We start from the raw sequence: 23,700 nt of genomic DNA, 5'->3' as shown, positions 1-23,700 counted from the left end.
TTGATGGCCCAAACTGAGGATAAAAATATGCAATTTGGTGCTTGTGTTGTTATTTAAATGGTCAAAAAGTATGAAATTCTGATAGCTTGTAATGTAAAAAAAAATCTAAAATAACAAACCATATAATGCAATACAATGATGATTGAAAGATGTATATAAATGTTCCTCAAGAGAGTGTTGTATCATTTTATACATTTAAATTATATATGGAGATCTTATAATAAGAGATTGTGTACAACAGGTAAAGTTTTGATAATTTAGAGGATTAAGAAATAGAAAAATGATACAGAAGGGTTTTTTTTGCCTTTATGCTTAATAAAGGCAAAAATGCTTTATGCTTAGTTAATTTTAAATTCTCTTACAGTGTGGCAAATTACTGCAAAATTTTACGAAAAAAATAGTTTGACTACTTTTAAGTGTATAATAATGTATAATGTATATAATAAGTGTATATATTAGTAGTTTAACTATTTCTTCCAAAACCTTTTAGCATTTTCATTTGCCTTGGTTTTGGTTTTATTCGATTGGGATAAAGTTGACATTTCACCATATTTTTGTATATCCTATTTTTGCAAAGAACAATAAATACACCAAACAATGGGTAACCATATTAAATATTCTAAAACGGGGCTTACAGTTCAGGCGTGTAACAAAAATAAATTAATGCAATAGCCTAATTACAAAAAAACAACATCTAGATGAAAAAATATTAGGCCTAAACCATTCTTCTCTAATTTGTTGTACAAACCCAACAAAAAATCTACTAAAAGTTCTAAAAAAAAAAACAATTATGCTTATGAAATTTACCCCCTAAAAACAATGGATAGGCTACAACAAAGTACAAAACAAAACCTCAATTCTGCAGCCAGTGTCAACAGCCTGGCCCTGTTTTTTTGGTTGTTGTTTTTTTAATGCTTGATAGAACAGTAACACCAATTGTCCTCATTGTCATACCATAACAATATAACAATACTCCAGGGTCCTTCAGTCTCCTCTGAGTGGCCCTGTTTTTTCTCCTGAGCACAGCTAGCCTACGTATGACGTCACGACATTTTAGTCATCAATTGGTACGTCACGTTGCGGCATCGGTAATACAAAAAAAAAAAACAGTTTGTTGAAATGTAGTCTGACGTAGGCTTCTCAAGCTAACGGACAGATATGATGTAATTTCTTTAGCGTTTGTGTCTTTTTCCCGGTGCTGCAGTCGGTCGGTCACGCAGCGCGCGGAGGAAGTCAGAACAGCAGCATGACATGTGCAAGTGACGAACTAGCGATATATAGCGTGCTTTGAAACTGTCGGTGACGCACGCGAACGGGTAAATAACCGTCCGTTTGGAGCGGAGACTCGTTGAAGACGCTAGCTAGCGGCACGGATGGCTTTATGGGAGGGAAAGGATTCGCTGTCGTTGGGGGTAATGGGATCTGTGCGGTTATATGCAGCCCGTCGGTAGGGCAGAGCAAAACCATACTGCAACTGAAAGCACCGGGATCTCTCTCCATCGGCACATTATAATATAACCGCCGGACATTTAGGCGTTTGCGTCGCTGTGTTCGGGCTTTCAGGTGGGATATCACACGTCGGGCTGCAGATGGCCTTTAATATCGGTCAAATGAAGTAATTTGAAGCCCATACTTCAGTCCCCGTGTGCAGTCTTGAGCGTGTGATGATAGGAGACACAATGACGCTTTTGTCTCTTTTGGGTCGCATCATGCGTTATTTCTTGCTCAGGCCAGAGACCTTGTTTCTGTTGTGTATAAGCTTGGCCCTTTGGAGTTACTTCTTCCACACGGACGAGGTGAAAACCATCGTTAAGTCTAGCCGGGATGCCGTGAAGATGGTGAAGGGGAAAGTGGCGGAGATGATGATGAACGACAGGCTCGGTGGTCTGGATGTGCTGGACGCGGAGTTCTCCAAGACATGGGAGTTCAAGAACAACAATGTCGCGGTGTACTCGATACAGGGCCGAAGAGACCACATGGAGGACCGCTTCGAGGTCCTCACCGACCTGGTCAACAGGAGCCACCCTTCAATCTTTGCCATTTTTGACGGACACGGCGGGGAGGTAAGAAGTGTGGATGCTGAGGAGAGTCGTCGTAAAAGATTTACATACGAAATGTCCGCGGTTCCCAGGACGATACGTTACCATTGTTGAAATGTTAAGCATAAAAAGAATGTTCGAGTAACGTTAGGAATTGGTTCCCAAAATAACCAAACACGTTCTGTGTTATTTGGGACGACCTTCAACGGAATAGTTCATGCAAGATGTGTTTACTCGCCCTCGTGTTGTTCCAAACCCGTATTAATTACTGACTCACATCTGTAGAACATAAAAGGGAAAATACGAAGCAAATCATGGACTCTCTTTCATATACTACTGAAAGCGAATGGGGACTTGATTTCCCAAATGTCAACAAATCAAAAAAGTTCATAAATTACCAGAGACTTATCACAAAAATCACTTTGAACAGGTGCCGAAGTAGTAGCCGAATAAGAGAGTGAATATGCTTAAAGGAGTAATTTCACACGTCCATGCCTGTATATCCTTTTGTTTTACTTCTGGTGTAATTTTACTCCATACAATTAGTGAATTGTCTTTTGTGGTAGATGGACGAAAGAAGGTTGAACAGATTTGGAACAACATGAGTAAATAATGGGTGAACTGTCCCTTTAAGGCTGACTTTTTTCAAGAGTTTATACACTATATTATCAAACCAATGGGCTAATTAACACAAGTTGTCGTTCTGACTTAAATCTGACCAACATTTAGGCCTACTGTGTAGGCATTGCACGTTTTCTGTTTACTTTTCTGTTGTTGTTGTTGTTGTTTTTTGGTGCTCCCTTAATATCATGTATCAGCCATTAAAAATATACTTTTTGTTGACCACAATTTACACCCCCCTCAAAATACTTATGTTTCAGTATTGCTTCCAAATAATAAACGGTTAACCCACAATCTTTTTTGGTGTGTTAAAAATTAGAAAACAAACTGCCTTTATAATGGTTATATACTCCTAATGCTGCCAATTGAGATTCCCATGATACTTGTCTGAGGCATTCAGTCTCCCCAACCCATTCCCCAGCCCATATGGAGCTCAGACAGATGTTCATTTAATCTTTTTCATTGTTTGGTAAAACAGATGAACGCTGGTTGGCCTAAAGCTTGAATGCCTTCGGAGATGCTTTTGAGTAATGAAATTAACAGCTCACAAGAGGATGCATGTGGAAACCTATTAAAACAGCTCAGAAAACTCATTTGAATTTTACCGATCCACCATTTTCCTCAGCTTTCAAGTCTGCTGTTTCTGGCTCCCACGATCATATATGGAATGCCTAAAATTATTCAAATCTATTTATAGTGGTATTTGTTTAAATGACCAGAGGCCTCCCTGCAATCCAGGCAGATTAAAATGTGCCAACCTCTTGCTCTTCGGCCCCTGTAAAAGGCCTTCTAATCTACACTATCTCCTCTCAATAATATTTGCTGACTCAAACGTCCTGACATTATGAGTCTTATCTGTATGTTGATACTGGCTCGTTTTTTGGTTGTGAAAGCCCATGATGATTATTACCTGAACTAAACTCTTAATGTTGGGTAACTTGCACATCCACTCGTTGGAAAGAAGAATGCTGGATTGTATTACTAGTGAACTTCAGGGCTTCAAACACTGTAGACTTTAATAGGAAAAGAGGGATGAGATGGATTCAGAAGAGCTGACCAGATTAGGATTCTGTATGTTGTAAAGAAGAAATATATAGGCTATATGGCCTGTGTGTGTGTGTGTGTGTGTGGACCGTTCAAACATTTGGGGTCAGTATGATTTGTTTTTAAGAAATTAATTATAAATTTAAAATGTAATTGTAAATAATTGTTCATTTTAGTTAATTTTGTTCAGCAGGGATACATTCATTATTATGCCAATAAATACTTTTACATTGTTACAGAAAAAGCTGTAAAAAAGTATTTTAGAGGATAGATAAGAGTATATTATGCAGCACAACATTGATAATAATAAATAAATCATCATATTAGATTGATTTCTGAAGGATCATGTGACACTGAAGACTGGAGTAATGATGCTGAACATTCAGCTTTGCATCACAGGAATAAATTACATTTGAACACATTTCAAAGTTATTCCAAATTGTAATCATATTTCACAATTTTGCTGTTTTTACTGTACTTTTGATCAAATGAATGCACTTTTTTTCTTCGCAACAGCACCAGAGCAGAATAGCAACACTTTTAGGTTTAATTATACATTTATTTGTCCTGAAATTATAGAGGGAGTCTTTTCCAGCCTCCCACAATGTTCAGTGCATAAATCTGATACCCAAACAAAAGTACGAACACCCCACCCAGTCAAAAGTCTGAGCCGATTTTTTGGATTGACTTTTTAAGCTGCTTCCAATCAGCAATTATCTTTTTTTTTTTATTGTTATTTATTGCAGCTGTGATTGGCTTCTTGAACAACAGCCGACTGATCGATACACATCCGTCATACTGTGGATAGAATTTGCATGTGTAATCTCAATTTATAGCCTATGCAAAAATAAGTCGTGATTTAAAATATCAGAAGTCAAATCTAGGTCTGGAAATATTTGATCCAGGGGGCCTGTTAAAAATACCCCGTTAAATAGAGTCTTGTTACATGATTTTGCCCTGTGGTGACTGCTAATGATGAGGGCTCTCGCTAACATGACTAGCACAGTCGGCCTAATCAACGCTTCCCTTACTCTTCTGTCACGTGCTCGTCCTTTATTCCCCGGTGCTCTGGTTTTCTCCTCATTAGAATCTTGAATTAGGCCTGGGAAATTGTAGCCTTGGAAAACCCAGACAACTTCCGGCAAATTTAGATTTGCTCTGAAAGTTAGTCTGGCAAAGCTCATTTCCAATCCGGCGAAATCGCGGCACCAATCAGAAACGTTGGGGCGGGTTTTACACGATGACGACAGCGCTGGGATTTTGAAGCAGATTTTGTAGCCTACATTACAAAGATGGATGCCGCCGTCGAACATCACTCGGTCGAATCAGCTATCGCGTCTGTTTTAAGCGATTTGAACATTTCCTTTTTGTTAAAAACAGAGCAAAGGTTAAAAACGCTCTGCATCCGTCTTCTCCTTCATCGCTCTGATTGGTTTTAGGTCTATCCGTGACGTCCGTTGGTGACGCCCCTCTGGAAATGATTTGTCTATGACGCTTTGCCAGACCATAACTCAGTTACAACTGAGAATGGTCTGGTTTTAACCAGGCTAGGTAAATTGAGCTTTTAATTAGCAATGGAAATCGTGTGAGTTATTTTACTCTCAAAAAATTATGATCAATAAGTTATGACAACATATGTTTTTACATTGCTTTAACTCATAAAAAAGGTTGAAAATTGTTCAACTTATTTTGATAAGTTATATAAGATTTTTATATAAGATAATATAAGATATAAGATGAAATAACTTACACATCCGAGTTGATTGTACCTAAAAATGTAAGGCAGCATCATTCAAAAGATTTATGTAATGTTTTTGAAAGAAGTCTCTTGTGCTCAACAATGCTGCATTTATTTGATGGAAAAATACAGTAAAAACAGTAATATTGTGAAATATGATTGCTACATTTAATTTAATATTCAACAATAATATTGATCTGCCTGCATTGACACTACTAGAACTGTACTGAGCTGGACGATGACATCACGGTTTACTCCAGAGCGACTATATAAATAAATGAACTAAATTAATAACTTTTTTACAACAAAAATGAAACATCCTATAGGTAAACATGCTATTTTCTTCTGGAAACACACTTTTTTGCATTATTTTCCTGTCATCTCTGTAAAGCTGCTTTGAAACAATCTGTATTGTAAAAAGCGCTATATAAATAAATGTGACTTGGCTTAAAATAAATACTTGTTTTTTAGATGAATACTTGTAGTAATTTACCATTTATTTGAAAACTATATTTGTGTAGGATTGCTATGGAAGCTTGTTTCCGACCGCCACAGAATAAAACATAAAAAAGGTAATTCTGACTTTTTGTCTCAGAATCGTGTGATAAACTCGAGGTATAAAGTCGCAATTACCTTTCATAGTCAGAATTTGGGTGATAAATAAGCTTAATAGTCTATAAATAAAAATAAAAAAATCTTGATGGTCCTAAAAATAGACTTGCTTTCTTTAAACTTTCGATGTTTCATGAGATTGACATGCACTGCTATGTTTGAGTTAAACACGTCCAATCTTCCAAACACAGGTGCGTAACACCAGTAATAGAGCACTCATTGTGTTGGTGTGTGAATGAAGTAAAATGGCTGCTTGACTGGAGTGTGTTTGCGGTGGGAGGGTCTTGAGCGGGTCACTGCGGGTCACCCCCGCCCCACTGTCTTTGTTCCTGAGACACAATGATGAACATACTTTCAACAATTCAGACTGTGACACCCTGCAAATTGTGCTATATACCGATGAACATAATTGTTATTGGCTACTGTAGATTGACTACTTTGCCCTTTTCAGATGGAAGTCTAACTATGCTAAAGTCATTTGGGCAAACATTTTGATTATTACCGTATGAGATTATATACCTAAAATCTGGACCATTTAGGAGCAGAATTCAGCAAGGCCGCAATCTCTGATCCGAGAGGCTCCTCTCTTCATAGCAACTCTGTGCTATTTACGGGTTTAAAATCCCCGCTATGTGCACCTGAGCTGTATGTGCTTATGCTGTGAGTGTTCTGCATGAGCACTGCTTCTGTGTAAATAATGCATAGGCTTCATGAGGAGGCTCTGCCGTGTCTCCTCTGAAAAGCAGCAGCTCCGTGTTGGCCGGGAAGTGTCTTTGGAAAGTGACTGCAGCGTGCTCTTGGCAGACAGGTATTATGTTTGCTTCTCTGGTTTCATCACTGTATTTATAGCGTGGCATTGCTGAGTCACTGGCGAAGGCTCACAGTTGAAGATGCACAAGGCTGTAGTGTGAGTTGCTGAGAGGAATCCAAACCATCCTGACTGATGATGGGGGCACGAGAGACAGCGGAGTTAGGCGATGGGATAATGCTCTTGACTCTATGTTTTGGTGATCTGGCAGTATTTGGAAAGGGCACTCGCTCTCTTGAGACTCTGTCCTCCATCTGTATTCTGCTGCAAACTCCATCTGGCAAGAGCTCTTAGGCCTCTTTTAAAGCGATAGTTCACCCCAAAAAAAGAGAATGTTCTGTCATCATTTACTCACCCTCATGTCTACCTGTCTGTCTGTCATCTGTCTGTCTGTCTATCTATATCTGTCTCTGTCATCTGTCTGTTTGTCTATCTATCTCTACCTGTCTGTCTGTCATCTGTCTATATCTGTATGTCTGTCAGTCTATCAATCTCTATTTGTCTGTCTATCTATCTCTATCTGTCTGTCTGTCTGTCCATCTATATCTCTATCTGTCTCTCTGTCATCTGTCTGTTTGTCTATCTATCTCTATCTGTCTGTCTGTCTATATCTCTATCTGTTTCTTCGTCTGTCTATCTATCTGTCTCTCTGTCATCTGTCTGTTTATCTATCTTTATCTATCTATCTATCTATCCGTCTGTCTGTCTATCTCTATCTGTCTGTCTGTCATCTGTCCGTCTGTCTGTCTATCTCTATCTGTCTCTCTGTCATCTGTCTGTTTGTCTATCTGTCTGTCTCTGTCTACTTTCTATCTATCTATCTATATCTGTCTATCTATCTATCTCTGTCTGTTTTTCTATCTATCTGTCTATCTAGTCTGTCTATCTGTCTGTCTGTCTTTCTATCTATCTATCTATCTCATCTGTATGTTTGTCTGTCATCTGTCTATATCTGTCTGTCAGTCTATCAATCTCTATTTATCTGTCTGTCTATATCTCTATCTGTTTCTTTGTCTGTCTATCTATCTATCTGTCTCTCTGTCATCTGTCTGTTTGCCTATCTATCTGTCTGTCTGTCTATCTATATCTATCTGTCTGTCTGTCTATCTATATCTATATGTCTCTGTCATCTGTCTGTTTGTCATTCTATCTGTCTATCTGTAATCTGTCTGTTTATCTATCTGTCTATCTGTAATCTGTCTGTTTATCTATCTGTCTGTCATCTATCTGTCTGTCTGTCTATCTCTATCTATCTGTCTGTCATCTGTCCGTCTGTCTGTCTATCTCTATCTGTCTCTGTCATCTGTCTGTTTGTCTATCTATCTGTCATCTGTCTGTCCATCTGTCTGTCTCTGTCTACTTTCTATCTATCTATCTCTGTCTGTTTTTCTATCTATCTGTCTATCTATCTATCTAGTCTGTCTGTCCATCTTTCTGTTTCTATCTGTCTATATATCTATCTATCTCTGTCTGTCTTTCTATCTATCCATCTCATCTGTATGTCTGTCTGTCTGTCTATCTGTCTGTCCGTCCTTCTGTCTCTGTCTGTCTTTCTATCTATCTCGTCTGTATGTCTATTTGTATATCCATCCATCTATCTATCTGTCTGTCTGTCTCTAAATCTCATTTCCATTATGCAAAAATCATTTAATTTAAATAATCCTATTATTTAATATTAAACTGTAATGAGAAAGTATATATTATTTAATGTGTGTGGTGTTTGTTTTACTGCCTTTTCATTTATGCTGATTTAAATATAAAAATCATAATTTTGCAGTAATTCATCATTGAGAATATAATGAGAATCACAATGAAGAATGGACATTTCAAAAATTGAATTTTCAGTTGAATTATAAATTATATTTAACAGAATCCACTGTTCAAAAGACAATTTAAAAGAAACCAGTTCAGTAAATGGATGAAGTTTCCGGAATCAATGAGTAATGCCACTAAATAAGCCTGATCTCAGTATATTGACCAGAATTATAGAGACTTATAATATAGTGGAAATAGGTGCTAAATTGTCATGAAAATAATGTCACAAAAAATCTTAATGGTCTTTAATAAATATAATATCTTTTGCTTTGGGGCCGGGTGAAGTGTGACCTGGACACTTTAAGTGAGATTCTTGTTGATCAGAAGCTCATCTGCATGTCTTCCTCTGGTCCGTCTCTCAGGCGGCTGCTGATTATGTGAAGGCCCACCTGCCCGAGACTCTGAAACAGCAGCTGCAGGCCTACGAGCGGGAAAAGAAAGACAGCTCTCTCTCCCATCCCTCCATCCTAGAGCAGCGCATTCTGGCTGTGGACCGGGACATGGTGGAAAAGTTCTCTGCCTCTCATGATGAAGCAGGTGAGCGTGTGTTTCAGGGGGGTCTGTTCTCTGGAAACAGTAAACCACTCTCAATTCCTCCCCTCTGTTTTCAGGCACAACATGTTTGGTGGCCTTGTTGTCAGACCGTGAACTGACTGTGGCAAATGTTGGAGACTCGCGCGGCGTTCTCTGCGACAAGGACGGCAACGCTGTGGCCTTGTCACATGATCACAAGCCTTACCAGCTGAAGGAGCGCAAGAGGATCAAGAGAGCCGGTGAGTTTGCCCACTGCAAGGCAGAAGAGCTGGTTTTGACTTTTGCAACAAACAAACAAAAATGATTCAGCTACCAAAAACGTCTTTAAAAAAAATAACAACACTTTTTGACATTTTTACAAATGTATGACCTTTTTCACTTTGGTTTTTGTCTTATCAATGATCATGATCATTTTTCAAAGGACATTTTCTTAAAAGAGATCATATAGTAGATCCCCTAGAGATCTCTATTTTTAGAAAATTACTTCTTAAATGATAAAGCTAATCATTTTTTTAGAGGGGTTTTTGAACATGTTTTATTTCTTTGTTAGAACAACAAAATAAATTCAATACACATTTACACAATACACAAATAAATATACACATTGATTGGCAGTGGTTGGTAATTTGATTTGACAGTTGACATTTTATGGGCCATTGCATCTTAAAGGCTTTTTTTATTTGCATACGTATTATTATTGAAGATGATGATGATGATAATAATAGTAATAACTTTTTTGTTTGTTAAAACAAGTTCTTATTTTTTAATAACATTTTGATTTATAACACCTGTAAAATAAGATAATGTATTATTATCATAATCAGAACTTACGTTAAAACAGCAATATTTATTTTTAAATTAATTTATTATTAATAATGATGATAACTTTTTTTCTTTCTTAAAACAACATTTATCTTTTCAATAACCTTCTGATTTAAAATCCCTGTAAAAAAAAATATTATTATTATTATTAATAATGATAACTTCTTTGTTTGTTAAAACAACAATATATATATTTTTTAAATAACCTTTCGATTTAAAAAAACAACATAATTATTAAGGACACACCAATAGTATTATTACTATAGTAATATTTTTCTTTATGGGCTTGTTTAATTTTTGTAATTTAATCAAATAAAAGTGTTATTTTTATAATAATCATAATAGCTGCCCTAGAGCCCGCTATGGCGTTTGTGTCTGTCACCTTTTTCTGATGAGTTTGACCCCTGCATATTATAATAGCAGTTGTGACATTTTCTGTATTTTACACAATCACATTATTGTTTTAATATGCAAATGTGTGCATATTTAATAAGCTCGATCATTTACTTTTTTTTTTAAATTGCATATTTACGAAAGTTTAAATGGGGAAAGTCACAATACAGGAGTCTTTTGTGTATTTTAACATGACAGTTTAATTTGAATTAAATTGGTTAGTTAACAGACATAATTCTACTTTTCAGTTTAATACAGTCATCAGGTCTGCTGTTAAGACTATGACCATTTTTGATGAGTTTGCACTGCCTTTCTGGCAGTTCCCGATGACTTCACGGTGTGAATATAACACGTGTCTGTGACCTCATCCATCAGGTGGCTTCATCAGTTTCAACGGTTCTTGGCGTGTGCAAGGCATCCTGGCCATGTCGCGCTCGCTGGGTGACTACCCTCTGAAGAACTTGAATGTGGTCATCCCAGACCCAGATATCTTGACCTTTGACCTGGACAAGCTCCAGCCGGAGTTCATGATCCTCGCCTCGGACGGCCTGTGGGACGCGTTCAGCAACGAGGAGGCCGTGCGCTTCGTGCGGGAACGCTTGGACGAGCCGCACTTCGGCGCCAAGAGCATCGTCCTGCAGTCGTTCTACCGCGGCTGCCCCGACAACATCACCGTCATGGTGGTGAAGTTCAAGAGCAGCTCTGGGACAAAAACTGGAGAGTAGTTTTACTCCACCAATAAACAGCCTTGATTGTCTATCCATTATTGCATATCGCTAGATGGTGTAATGTAAGAGACAAACCTTTTTTCTCACAATTACAATAAACTGGCACACATAAGCATGTGCAAACACATGCATTCCCAGTTTTCTTTTTTTCTTTTTGTGTGTGTGCCAAATGGACACTTTAAACATTTATTTGACACTGTAAAGATGACGTATCCTGGCCTTCCTTATATAGAGCAATATTATTTGTGAAACAGCAATTGGCATAAATGGCAGAAGGACGTCTATTGCCTTGAAAATGCACTCGTAGTATTTTGTTCAGAAGAACAGATCAGAGCTTTATATTTTTGCTCTTGTTTGTTGTTTTTTTCCCCCTTGTTTTTGTGAATTAAAGAGCTGATAAATGTATCCAGCTCTTGAATTTGGATGTGCATGATCCATTCATATGAGTACAGGGCATTTATGCCGATTTACACTGGTGCTGCTCATCGGTTAGTTTAAATGAGGGTGGTATAAGTTTGTGTTAGATTAAGAATGTTAATCTTTGATTAAACTTCATAATTGGTCTGTGTCCCAATCATTATTGTGAGAAGGAAGAGTTTTCCAGTCATTCCTGCTCTTTTAAGTCACTGTTTTAATGGTTATGTGAATACAAATGTGGCCGGATTGAAGACAGTGTGTTATGTGATTTATTTGTGAAGACTGTTGAATTAATTCTGGCGTACAGTCCTCCAAGTTTCCTCCTAGTTTACTGGGATTGGCACCAGCCCTGATCTACACAAACGTTGAATTTCTTGCACTGTGTGAAATGTATGTGGGAGATTAAAGCGATAAATAAACCTAACAAGTCAAAGCTCATACTGCTTGTTTTTGTTCTCTCTGATATTGATATGATATTCAGCAAGGACACATAAAATGTATCATGATTGACAGTAAAGTTTAAAAAAAAAAAAAAAAAAATGCTTTTGAACTTTCTATTTCTAACAGTTTATGGAAAAATATTAGGCAGCATTTTTTCAACATTGATAATCATAAGGAATGTTTCTTGAGCATCAATTCATCATATTAGAATGATTTCTGAAGGATCCTGTGACTGAAGACTGGAGTAATGACACTGAAACTTCAGCTTTGTATCACAGGAATAAATTACAAAATATAGGTCAGCATAAGAGACTTTTCTCAACAACAAAAAAATCTTTTTTTTTAAACTCCTACCGACCGCAAACTGAATGGTAGTGTATATACATTATAAGGACAAAAGTGTTGGGACACTGAATTTCAGTTGTTTCGATCAGACGCATTGCCACAGGTTTATAAAATCGAACTGTTACTGTATATCCATATAGTGTATAGATTATATACGGGGACAACTGGGAAAATGCCCCTTTCCTCCATCAAATCTTTAGTATCTTTAAACAAAAGCTGTTGTCTTTAACCTTTTTATAAGCATTTCAATAACATTTTAATGAATTCCTAGATTGGTCTTTGTAACAAAAATACATCAGATTTACGATATCATGAATCATAACGATTCATAAGACATTTTGGTAACACTTTACAATAAGGTTCAAGATGGCATTTTCGGCAGACAGGGCCTTTATTGTTTTCATGTGGGAAATTGACAGTATAAGCAAAGCTCATAGATTAAGAGGAAAATAATAAACAAATAGAATAAGCATATGACGCATGGTTGTTCCAGTCAGAGTGACATAATGGTCTGCACACGTATTTCCACAGTAACCTTACACTGCAGTGCAGTATTCCTGAAGCATACCGAGCTTTACCGGTGATGCTGAGCAGTCCATCGTGACAACAGAGAGCAGGTGTAAAGCCTCAGAATAGCACCAGCATTGTGGAGTCCAGTATTAAAGTCCCCAAGTGCCTGTTGTCACTGAGTAAGTTGTCTATAAATCTCCCCCTACACAGTCTTACTGGATCTGACACTGTAGTTCAGTTGCCGTAACGTATAAATCAGTTGCCGTACGTTTGGGGTCCGAGTTTAAAGAGGCCTAACGTTATATATTTCAAGGATTTTACCACGCGCAGCCGGAGCACAAGAATGGGCCAGTGCAGTTTAAGGACATCCGAGCAGTTTAACGAGTTCACGTCACATACAACTATAAAGATGTGTGAAAAACGTACTCCTGGCATTCCGCAGGGGAAATGGCGAACGGACGTCTCTCCGTATGAAGCGGTCGCGGACAGGCGACGCCGCGGTCACGGGCACGGGCACTGCTCTGGACTGGTGTTCGTGGCAGATACGACAGGCGGGGTCTGGATTGATAAAACCCTCGGAAGACAACGGTGAGCCCTTTGGATGTGAAGTTATGGTCGCTGTTGTTCTTGTTGCTCCCTGAAATCTATCCTGAGGATTTCTAAAGGTGACGCTGACACAGTCAATAATCCAGTGCTGGAACTAAGTATCTGGAAGGCTTGGGATGGTGATTCCTGGATATCTGAGGGAGACATACCATTCACTTTTTTTGTTTGGTAGACTGAAAAATGTTTATTTGAAGACTTTTTCCAAGACATTTATCATCAAATGTTCTTTTATAAATATATATTTTAGTCCACTTGTTGTGCCAGTCATGATCATGCATGTGGTCAGCTGATAAAAGTAATGGGAAGCCCATACTTATTTCTTTAAACTTATGGTCACATATCCCAGTCTCAGGGCAACTTAACTGAGAACCTTTATTTCATATGTTTTCATTTATTTATTTATTTTGCAGGAAGTTCAAGTTCCTTTATGTATGTCAATTGACATCATCTTTATTTTCTTTTGGATCTTAAACTAAACAGTGAAAGATTTTTTTCAGCCATGTTGAGCATGAGATTCTATGAAAGAGATGCAATTTAATTGAATTTATTTATCATGGAATATTTATTCAGTTTAAATGTTTTGTACAGTGAGGAATTCCACAGGACACCGTTCAGGCATTCTTAGCAGCATATCGTTTGGGAGGTGTCCTGTGATACTTTGACCCATTATTCATACAGCTATGTAGATAAGCTAGATATAATACATCACTGAGTAACGCAGGCAGACTCCATCTTAAGTAAACTCACATTTGCCAAGAGAAGACTGTAAGAAACATTGGTGTTTGTAAAACATCAGACATTTACAATGGGCCTTTCAGGATCCAGACACAAACCTGAAGCACGTATCCTCCTCCTAGGGCTTGACGGAGCTGGAAAATCAACTCTTCTTTACAAACTGAAATACAATGAGGACTTCCACACAGTTCCTACAATTGGATTCAATGTAGAAATGATCGAAGCCAAGAAGAACAGGGACAAAATCTTCCTGACCGTGTGGGACGTTGGCGGTCAGATAAAGATGCGAGCGCACTGGAGGAATTTTTACCAAGACACAGCTGGAATTGTGTTCGTGGTGGACTCTTCTGATATTAAGCGTCTGGACGAGGCCAAGGGCATCCTGGAACAGACCTTAAAGAGCGAGCACCTCAGGGGACTCCCGGTGGTGGTTCTTGCCAACAAGCAAGATATTGTAGGAGCTGCTACAGTAACAGAGATCACAGAGCAGTTTAACCTGAGAAAGAGTTGCAGTGAACGAGACTGGTTCATTCAGCCGTGTTCGGCGCTGACTGGAGCAGGTCTAGTGGACGGTTTCAGACGAATGGCACACCATGTGAAAAAGACACCCGAGGACAATAACATCAAAGAGACCGTGAAGTATATAAAATCAAAATCTGTTATGAAGAAATAGCCCACATGGTAACTTATGAATCACTTTTATGGAAGGTTGTGTATACTATCCTACTAAATATAGTTGACAGTTCATAATCATGTGCAACCCTATAAGGTTTAAATGAGTCACACACATTTGCAAGATACTGAAAACTACCTTGAGATGTTCTAAACGAATTCAGAAATTCATGAATACAGCAACCAAGCCTTTGAAGTACATACAATCTTTTATAAAGAAATAAATGTCTATGCAAACATCAAAACCTGTTAACTCACAGAAAGTGACATGTTCAGTCATGTGATTTGAATGACAAATTGAGTTAAAATGCACCATAAAAGCTGCTAAATGTTACCTTGATTTAGAATTCATGAATATATTTATTGATACGTGCTGTGAAGTAGGTTTCATATTGTATGTCCATTTTTCTTTATTTTAGAACACAAAACAGGTTCATATTTACATTATGCGATTTGAATTAGAAATGTAATAAAGGTACCATAAAAGGTGCTAAGTGTTACCTTAAGTTATAATCCATGAATTTATTTATTACAGTATATGCTGTGAAATATACAGAACTTACTATTGTGCAATTTTACTTTTTATAGGACAAACTTTGTGCCTTTATAAATTTAAACAAATTCAACAAACTAGCTTGCACACTTTTTCTGTGACTACAGCATCCACAGTAATGGCAAGGACCAAGATGAGATGTAATAAAACTTTTATTTATAGAAAAAGTCACATTGTCAGTTTCCATTTTTATTCTTGCTCATTTTTAAGTGGAAGGGTGGGGTGGTGGGTCATTATTCAAACCCACTTCCGTCTTCTGAACCAAAAAGATCAGAAGCATTAAGGAACAGGCCGTCCTCTAATGGACGGAAGCTTCTAGTCTCCGGAGCAGTTTTAAACTCCAGCTCATCCGTCACGGGACTCATTTGGGTCGAGTTGAATAAGAACTCCGGCTCCTCAGTAACAGATGCGGAGAAGACCTCAGCTGGGCCGAACCGCGGGTGTGCAACTGACTGGGTGGTGGTTCCTTGCTTTGGCATCAGAAGCAGAGGACCCAAGGTAGCAAGCTTCCAGTCTGTTATAAAGGGAGAAGGGTGTTTGATTGTCACATGATATCTTGAATTAATATGGATGAAGAATAAAACATTGAAATCATGCAAACCTTGGTTCGTGTCGGTTCCTCTCTTTGACTGACCACCATAGGCATATTGCCTTGACTGTATGAGAGCTCTATAGGGTTCCAATGACTGACCGGGCATCACTTCAACGAAATCGGCAGGCCCAGATTTGGGTCCCACCTTTGGCTGCATGACAGGAGGGGCTTGTGTGATGCGGAAAGGCTTGATTGGTTCAGGCTCGGCCGCACCTTGTTTGGATGGCTCACAGCTGTTACACACCTCATCATTTCCATCCACAGACTGCCACCTGCAGAGTTCATATGGGTTCTTACATAAAGAACCACTGACTGATATACCAAGATTTAAATATTTGAGTCATTACCTTCCATCAATAAAAGAACATGCTCGATTTTGAGCGCTCACAGAATACGCAGCAGGGATGGCTTTTAGGTAACATGTGATGTACACCTGTTTCAAATAAAACCAGGAAGCAATGGGGTCCAAAAAAGACACATTGACAAATTGCATTTCACAGACCAAAGGTCATTGAGGTTTAGAATGATATGATTCATGACAATTTCACTACACTACTCTTAAAACACTAGGCATCATACACTTGACGACTTTGCAAATGGTTTCAGAGTAAAATCTGGGCATCATACACTAAACGACTGAGGATCAAAACACAAACTGTGATGCATGGCAAATGAAACCAATGAGCCCTTAACCCAGCTCAATATCAAACATGTTTTATATCCTCCCACTGGATGGAACTAAAACCTGAAGCTTAAACATTGTTCCAATTATACACACTGCACAATTTATTCATATATATCTGCCAACTCTGCAGACTGGCAACTAGTGCTGACTTGTCAAGAATGCAAAGGAGTAAAAAAAAAGCGCAAGTGTCACATTGTCCCAGCTTTAAATTACAATATTCATTCTTGGGTGACCTATCCTTTTAAATCAATCTTAAAAGTTCTGCTCACCGAGTTGCTCGTCAACTTGTGGAACCTGAAGGCATCCAACAGTAGGTTTAACTTATTGCCTTCACTCCTCTGCAAGAACTTGGAGCGGGAGTATGAACTCCTACTGTCTGAAAGACATCTGAAAGCAGTCTACATGATTAGAGAAGCTCAAAATGCTGAATTCAGTCTACTAAAGGGTTTTACATTGGCGATCCATGGATGTTAAATGTTCATGGAACCATGAAAAATTAAGGCGCAAAAAGGTTCTTTAGATTAAAAGGTTTTCCACAAAAAGAAAATGGTTCTTTTAAGAAGAGTTTACCAAAAGGTTCTTTGGGGAACCCTCAATTTTATACATCCCTTTGAATGCACCATTCATTTACACCACAGGACCAATTTCATTCATAACCAAACTGTTACAAGACCAGGGCCCGGTTTAACAGACAGGACTTCGATTAAACCAGGATTAGGCCTTAGTTCAATTAGGACATTTAAGGAACTTTTTTAAACATGCCTTAAACATTACTGGTGTGCATCTTGAGACAAAACAATGGCACTGACTGACATTTTAATAGAAGTTTCTTTCAGTTAAGAGTCTTAAGCCTTGTCTGTGAAACCAGGCACAGGTTATAAAGGAACAGTTTGATTAAATCTAATTGATGTAATAAAAGCAACACTGCAAAGTCTGAATCAACTCACCCGCGATAATCTACAAAGGAATATTTGATGTCATTGGCATCAAAGTTGAATGTTGGTGTAGCCACACACCAGTCAATAAATAGAAGTAGGGGCAAGTGATTGGCCAAGGTAACTGATGCTTGAAGGTGTATCGCATCCCCGAGAAAATAGACGTTTGAGCCCCTCTCATACTGCCAGTCATCTTAAAAACAAGAACAAAAACAATATTAAATGATAATAAATAATTCTGAAACCGAACTTGGTATAATTTAAATACTATACCACTCATCAGTCGGAGAGCAAAGTCCAGATAATCTGTGGATGAAACAGTGGAAGCAAATGGAACCCAAGCAGGCGCCACTGCCGCACTGTCGACATTATACCGCCTTAAAGAGGATTTGAGAAAAATAAATGTTAAGAGCTCAAATCAGTCATTAACTAATCTGAGTTTGGCCAGCTTACCTCTGGAATTGGCACTGAACAGGTATGACTGCACCCTCCTGGCGAAGCACACCATCAGGAGATGGTAGAGGAGAGTACACAAGGACATTTGAATACACCAGAGAGTCATCAGTTACCTGTGAGAAAACAAATTAAACCCATGAGGCAGGTTTCACAGACAGGGCTTAGATTAAGCCAGGATTAGGCCTTAGTTCAATTAGGGCATTTAAGTAGCTTTTATAAATGTGTTTTAGAAAATAACTGGTGTCAACTTGAGACAAAAACAATGGCACTGACTGACATTTTAACCCTCTGGGGTTCTTCGGACCAAATGGACCCGAAGAATTTAAATAAAAAAAAAGTGTAAAATCATAGCTTCATCGGAATGGTCCGAAATTTGGTGACTTTGTTGGTACTTGGTATATGAACACCCAAAAAAATTGGGGACAGGATTTGAATAGTCTAAGTGGTTGTAAAAAAAATGGTCACACTCAGGACCTTCGGGTCCAAATGGACCCGCCATAGGAAATGAATGGGAAATTGACAAAAATGTGAAAATACAGAGTTTTTTTGTGCGTACAATCTACAAATCAGCCACGATCCAGAAAAAAAGCACACAAGTGAAGGGGTGAATCTATAAAACATCAAGAGTGCAAAACAGACACATCCACACACACTTTTATACACAAACACACTAATAAATTCAGATTACATAAATATGTTTTGAATTTTTAAAAATCACAGCTTCATCGGAATGTTACGAAACTAGGTGACTTTTATGGTATTAGGTATGTGAACAAACAAAATATTGAGGTCATGATCAAAGCATGCTAAGTGGTCGTCACACTTCTGCTCTTTGGTCAAAAATGACCCCCATAGGAAATGAATGGGAAATTGTCAGAGTTTTTTTTTTTTGCATACAATCTACAAATCAGCCAGGATGCAGAAAAAAGGACTCAACAGTGAAGGGGTGAATCTCTAAAACATCAAGAGTGCAAAACAGACACACACAGTATTATATATTTATAATAATCTGTATTATGGCACTTCAAATTACCATTTAAACCAAACAAACAAAAAACAAGACAAAAATAGTCTTTGAGAATCTGTTATTATATTTTAAAATCAACAACCTGAAAAAAAAATTGTCAAAGATGTGCAAAACTCACAAGAATTCTGAACCCTTTCTACAGAGAGCTGTAAATCCACTAGTGGTAAAAATGTGCTATTGCGTGATAAAAATGCTCAGTGTGTCCAGCAGATGGCATCCATCTCATTTCAAAAATTGTTTTCATGAGGCCTAGGCTTGACTCTAAAATGAAATACAGCTTTAAAAAAAAAAAAAAATACATATTTATAAAAAAAAAATATTATATTCAATGGGAAAAAAATGGGTCATAATTATTGCATAAATATTAATTATAAATCATAAATTTCTCAAAACACCAAAAAATAAAAGAAAAAAAATTATAAAAAAAACAAGTAAAAAAAAATATGATTTTCTTTTAATAAATATGAATCAAACCCTTCCGGACCATTTGGTCCCGAAGACCCTGAGTGTGACCCTGAAATGAAGGACCCCAGAGGGTTAAGACATGTCACTGCAAGCTGCTGTCAGTTAAAACAGCTCAAACAGGCATTTTAGTCTGAGACTAGACTTAAACCTTGTCTGTGAAACCAGGGGATGATGCGTTTGTAAAACTATTTAGGCCTACTAGTAGCATTATTGGTGTAGCTCAGGTGTGGTTGATCGGATCATACCCAGACAGCAACAGTGTCAGCCCAGATCTGGCCCACATCTGGTACGCGTTGAATCCACATGTACCAGATGTGGCCCGGAATTGGGCAGAATCGATGTTGCTGTGTAGAAGTAGACGAGGCAGACACATTCTTGTTTACACCTGATATTTTACTCCGGTCCACTTTCCACCACTTTGGATTTCTTCGAGGGGAGGGTCTATGGTTGGATAAACGTATGGGCATTCTCTGATCTTTCGAATAAATGGACTAAATAAGCTCACAATTCACATATGAACACTACCGGAGAAAACAAAAACATAAGCATCAGCTTTCATTTCTGCTCCGACACCCACAAGATCTCGCCGAACACTGAGTGCCTGTTAAAAATGAGGATTGGGAGAGAATATTGTGCTTGGTACATTTTTCATCTTCAAACCAAACTTAGGTCTTCAACAAACTCAAAACATACAACCAGAAATAGTTTAAACTTACAGATAGTTTGGTTCCACAATCTCTGAAATTAGCAATTATGGTTAACAATAGTTCTCCAGTTTGCACTGCTCCACATGATGAAGACATTCCGGGGCCCAACCACAGCTCCTCCGCGTAGACAGGAAAGCCCGCGGCAAACAGGTCTGCGTTCATCACGACCTCGATCGCTTCGTCGTGGCAGAACACGGACACCTTTTTCTGACGTTGTTGTGGAACAGGGTCGTTTATTTTAGGCAGACTTTGAGGAATCGCGGCCTGAAACTGACTGTTCGACAGCTGCTGGTTTGCCGAAGACCATCCTCCTTGATGGAATGTACGAGGATACATGCGAGGATAACATTCAGTGCGGAGGGATATCATAAGAAAGACAGTTATCCACCATATTAATGTGTTAGTCAGCCACATCACGCCTGCTAAATTACTATATCACACACAAAACCGGCTTCTCGGACATACAAATGAAAAACCACGTTGGTCGTCGTTGTTAACACGTATTTATGAAAACTGCTTCTTGCTTGAGCAGTTACTGCTTTAGCACTCACCCAAACCACCTACACCTGATTTATATTTATTCAGGCCAATTGGTTCCATGCATATATTTATAAGCAATTATTGTGAGGTGACGCACCTGCGTCGAGGATATCGGGATATGGCGTGGTTTATGAATAGCCTATATTTTAAAACTTCTGATGAAAACTAACATTACATTGAAAATCAAGGATTTAGGTCAAAATGTGAATTTTGTGCGTTTTAGATTTGAACAACTTTTAATCTTCACATGCAGTGTGACACATTAACTTTTAAAAATACAATTATTCAATGTGAACTTCAAATATGTACATTAAAAATAAGTTTTAGGTGGGGTACAGGATGTCACATAGCAAGAAACTGCTTGCAACACACTGACAATAACTATTTTATGAAGTCTATGTAAAATATGAATAAACACAAAGCCTGCCAAAACATGTCATTTTGTGTGGTATAATAGTCTCATAAAATTATTCAAAATGTCAATCTCAGAAAAAAAATGGCACTAAAGCTGTCACTGGGACGGTACCCTTTAAAAAGGTTCTAATATGTACCATTTAGGTATCATTATGTGCCTTTGATGTACTAATATGCACTCTTTAGGTACAAAGATGTGTCTTTTTAAAGTGTACGGCCCTAGTGACTGCGTTTGTACCTTTTTGCCCAGTGTGTATTCACAATCTATTAAACAAATGAGTGAATTTCATGTAATGTTTTGGGTTATCAAGTTAACATATCCTGAACAAATCTTTCACAGTAATCAAAGTATCAAAACAATAGAGACATGTAGAAATCAATGGGTTTATTTGGGGTTATAAAAAGTCTAAGGCAGAGAAGATAGAGAAATAGACTACAATGTTAAAAGGCACAATAAATTACTAAGTTTCCTCTGCTGTGCCACATAAAAAATACAAAAGCCTTCCCTCCACAAAACTGGAGCGTTGTTTATCACTCATTAAGGCAGACTTTTTAGTTTGAGGTCTTCAAACAGAAATCTGAAGGTTGTGAAAGAGTAAAACACAAGTTGAGATATAAAAAAAAAAGAGAAAAGTTTCTTGTTCTACAATGAAAACTTGAGAAAGAAAATGCACCATAACAAACATAAAGCGGCCAGATCGGCAAAATCCTTTCAGTTCTTATTTCGGTGTTTATGGCATGAGGTATTAACTGGCAAGTGGACAGCTTTTGTGCTGTTGCTTTTTCGATTACACATCATGGCAGTGGTTTTCTTATTTTTCCCCCAGCAGAATGGTCACAGGAACAGGAAAAAAAGCCTGAGAAAACATATTTGAATTGTTAGTTTCAATATTGTAATGTTTCAGCTTTTATTCAAATGCAATTCGATAATCATCCTTACCAATAGCAGACGGCCGTCATGGACCCTCACAAGAAGGAGCAAACCTTCTGTGTCCTGAAGGGGTTGGTGCTTGAAGACACACCGGTCAGCAGCGGATCCTGAACGGCGTTTTGAATGCAGAACTGCTGAAGCTCTGCGGCCGCCTGAGAAACCTAAATGGCCAAAATTACACAACAGGTCACAAACGTCTGGAAACTGTAGAAAATATTATACACAATCAGCTGCGATGCTAAATACAAGCTCATACTAACAGACAAAAACATTTGAAAATGGATGTAATAGAGCAGTGTGTATTTCTAGCCTACTTTTCTTGCATATAATTTAAATAGGGGAGAAAATAGAATTATATTTTTAACAACATTTAAAAATAAAATAATAATTAGATCGACCTAATTATATAAATAATAGAATCAGATTAAAATAAATTACTTTTGTAGTTATTAAAACAAAATTTGACTCAAATACATAGAACCGTACTACAGAGAACAGGAAAAAAATATTAGCATTAATTGGACCTTTATACTTTGGAAATCTATAACTTCCTTTTAAATTTTAGGGATGGGGTCCCTCACATCTCTAAATGATCCTTTTTGGGGGTCCATGGGATCTGAAAAATTGAAACCCTCTGGTCTACATAAACAAACTAACGTTACCCATCATAGCTAGCTAGACCTGGCTGTTATAAATCAAATTGTTCAGTATGTTTTCCCCGAGAGCGTGTTTAATATCCGAGGTTTTTAGTAGATATTTGTACTACTTCACTGGGAAATAAAACTATTTTAATAAATAATCTGAGACGCCGATAAAACAAAGCTAACGGGTTCCAGGTCCACGCCCAAACTCAACCCGGCTGCTAACTCACTAGCTTCAGTCTCATCCGTGATTAAACCGCTAACAGAAACCAACCGACCTTTACTCTGTTGATGTTTGCTTCGAAGCGCAACTGCTGAACGACTTTCTTCATCGTAACGATGCTTGATGAGCCCGACATGTTGTCTGATGATATTTCTAAACGATGTGCAACAGCAAAGACAAAAGTTGTAAGTAAGCAGTTTCCGGTTTGGTTCAGTCCGGAAGTGTGCACTAGAGAAACGACTCCGATCGCGTCAATTCGAACCCTACTATGGCGAAGGCTACACTCATTAATATTAATAAGGCCAGGTTTTCAGCATACTGTGATTGGTTCACACCTTAGCTGCTGCACAGCCATTCAGCAAATCAGTTAAGGTTACTTGGCGAACGTAATTAATATTCATAATCTAATTATTCGTATTGGACATCATGGCGCACAACAACATACGCCTCCTGATGGCGATTAGATGCAATACACTAATCATACTTTTTTTTCTCGCTTTTGCTTCTTTATATTTATATTGTATAATAACCTCTTTATATATTTGTCACCCGCCCTTAATGATGCTGTTTTATGACTAGAATGCTGTAAATATTTGAATGCTCCTCAATATTCATGATGTTGTAACGTATGTTGTAAACTGGAATTATTAT

At 37.9% G+C, this 23,700-nt stretch overlaps 4 protein-coding genes across 4 annotated transcripts; 2 read left to right on the top strand and 2 right to left on the bottom strand.

The window, feature by feature from the left end:
* Positions 1-1,068: 1,068 nt before the first annotated feature.
* Positions 1,069-11,279, top strand: ppm1la (protein phosphatase, Mg2+/Mn2+ dependent, 1La). The gene is made up of 4 exons (XM_056263737.1): positions 1,069-2,063; positions 9,040-9,214; positions 9,289-9,450; positions 10,802-11,279. Exons 1-4 carry the CDS (start codon positions 1,665-1,667, stop codon positions 11,149-11,151), a joined length of 1,086 nt encoding a protein of 361 aa, XP_056119712.1. The 5' UTR covers positions 1,069-1,664; the 3' UTR covers positions 11,152-11,279.
* A 2,471-nt stretch (positions 11,280-13,750) lies between these two features.
* Positions 13,751-15,077, top strand: arl14 (ADP-ribosylation factor-like 14). The gene has a single exon (XM_056266679.1). It carries the CDS (start codon positions 14,279-14,281, stop codon positions 14,879-14,881), a length of 603 nt encoding a protein of 200 aa, XP_056122654.1. The 5' UTR covers positions 13,751-14,278; the 3' UTR covers positions 14,882-15,077.
* A 281-nt stretch (positions 15,078-15,358) lies between these two features.
* Positions 15,359-20,803, bottom strand: zp3b (zona pellucida glycoprotein 3b). The gene is made up of 8 exons (XM_056266666.1): positions 20,310-20,803; positions 18,099-18,214; positions 17,919-18,022; positions 17,658-17,838; positions 16,980-17,097; positions 16,373-16,458; positions 16,035-16,297; positions 15,359-15,947 (listed from the first exon to the last, which is right to left on the bottom strand). Exons 1-8 carry the CDS (start codon positions 20,712-20,714, stop codon positions 15,667-15,669), a joined length of 1,554 nt encoding a protein of 517 aa, XP_056122641.1. The 5' UTR covers positions 20,715-20,803; the 3' UTR covers positions 15,359-15,666.
* Positions 20,804-21,624: 821 nt separating this feature from the next.
* gng5 (guanine nucleotide binding protein (G protein), gamma 5) lies at positions 21,625-23,270 on the bottom strand. Its single transcript, XM_056266654.1, has 3 exons — positions 23,105-23,270; positions 22,195-22,346; positions 21,625-22,111 (listed from the first exon to the last, which is right to left on the bottom strand). Exons 1-2 carry the CDS (start codon positions 23,183-23,185, stop codon positions 22,221-22,223), a joined length of 207 nt encoding a protein of 68 aa, XP_056122629.1. The 5' UTR covers positions 23,186-23,270; the 3' UTR covers positions 21,625-22,111; positions 22,195-22,220.
* Between the last annotated feature and the right edge of the window lie 430 nt (positions 23,271-23,700).

The sequence above is a fragment of the Rhinichthys klamathensis genome, unplaced genomic scaffold, assembly GCF_029890125.1.
Source record: "Rhinichthys klamathensis goyatoka isolate OS25496 unplaced genomic scaffold, OSU_Roscu_1.1 h1tg000011l_1, whole genome shotgun sequence".
Taxonomy (NCBI): Eukaryota; Metazoa; Chordata; class Actinopteri; order Cypriniformes; family Leuciscidae; genus Rhinichthys; species Rhinichthys klamathensis.
The sequence above is the reverse complement of the archived record's forward strand: the minus strand, read 5'-3'. Positions and strand labels throughout refer to the sequence as shown.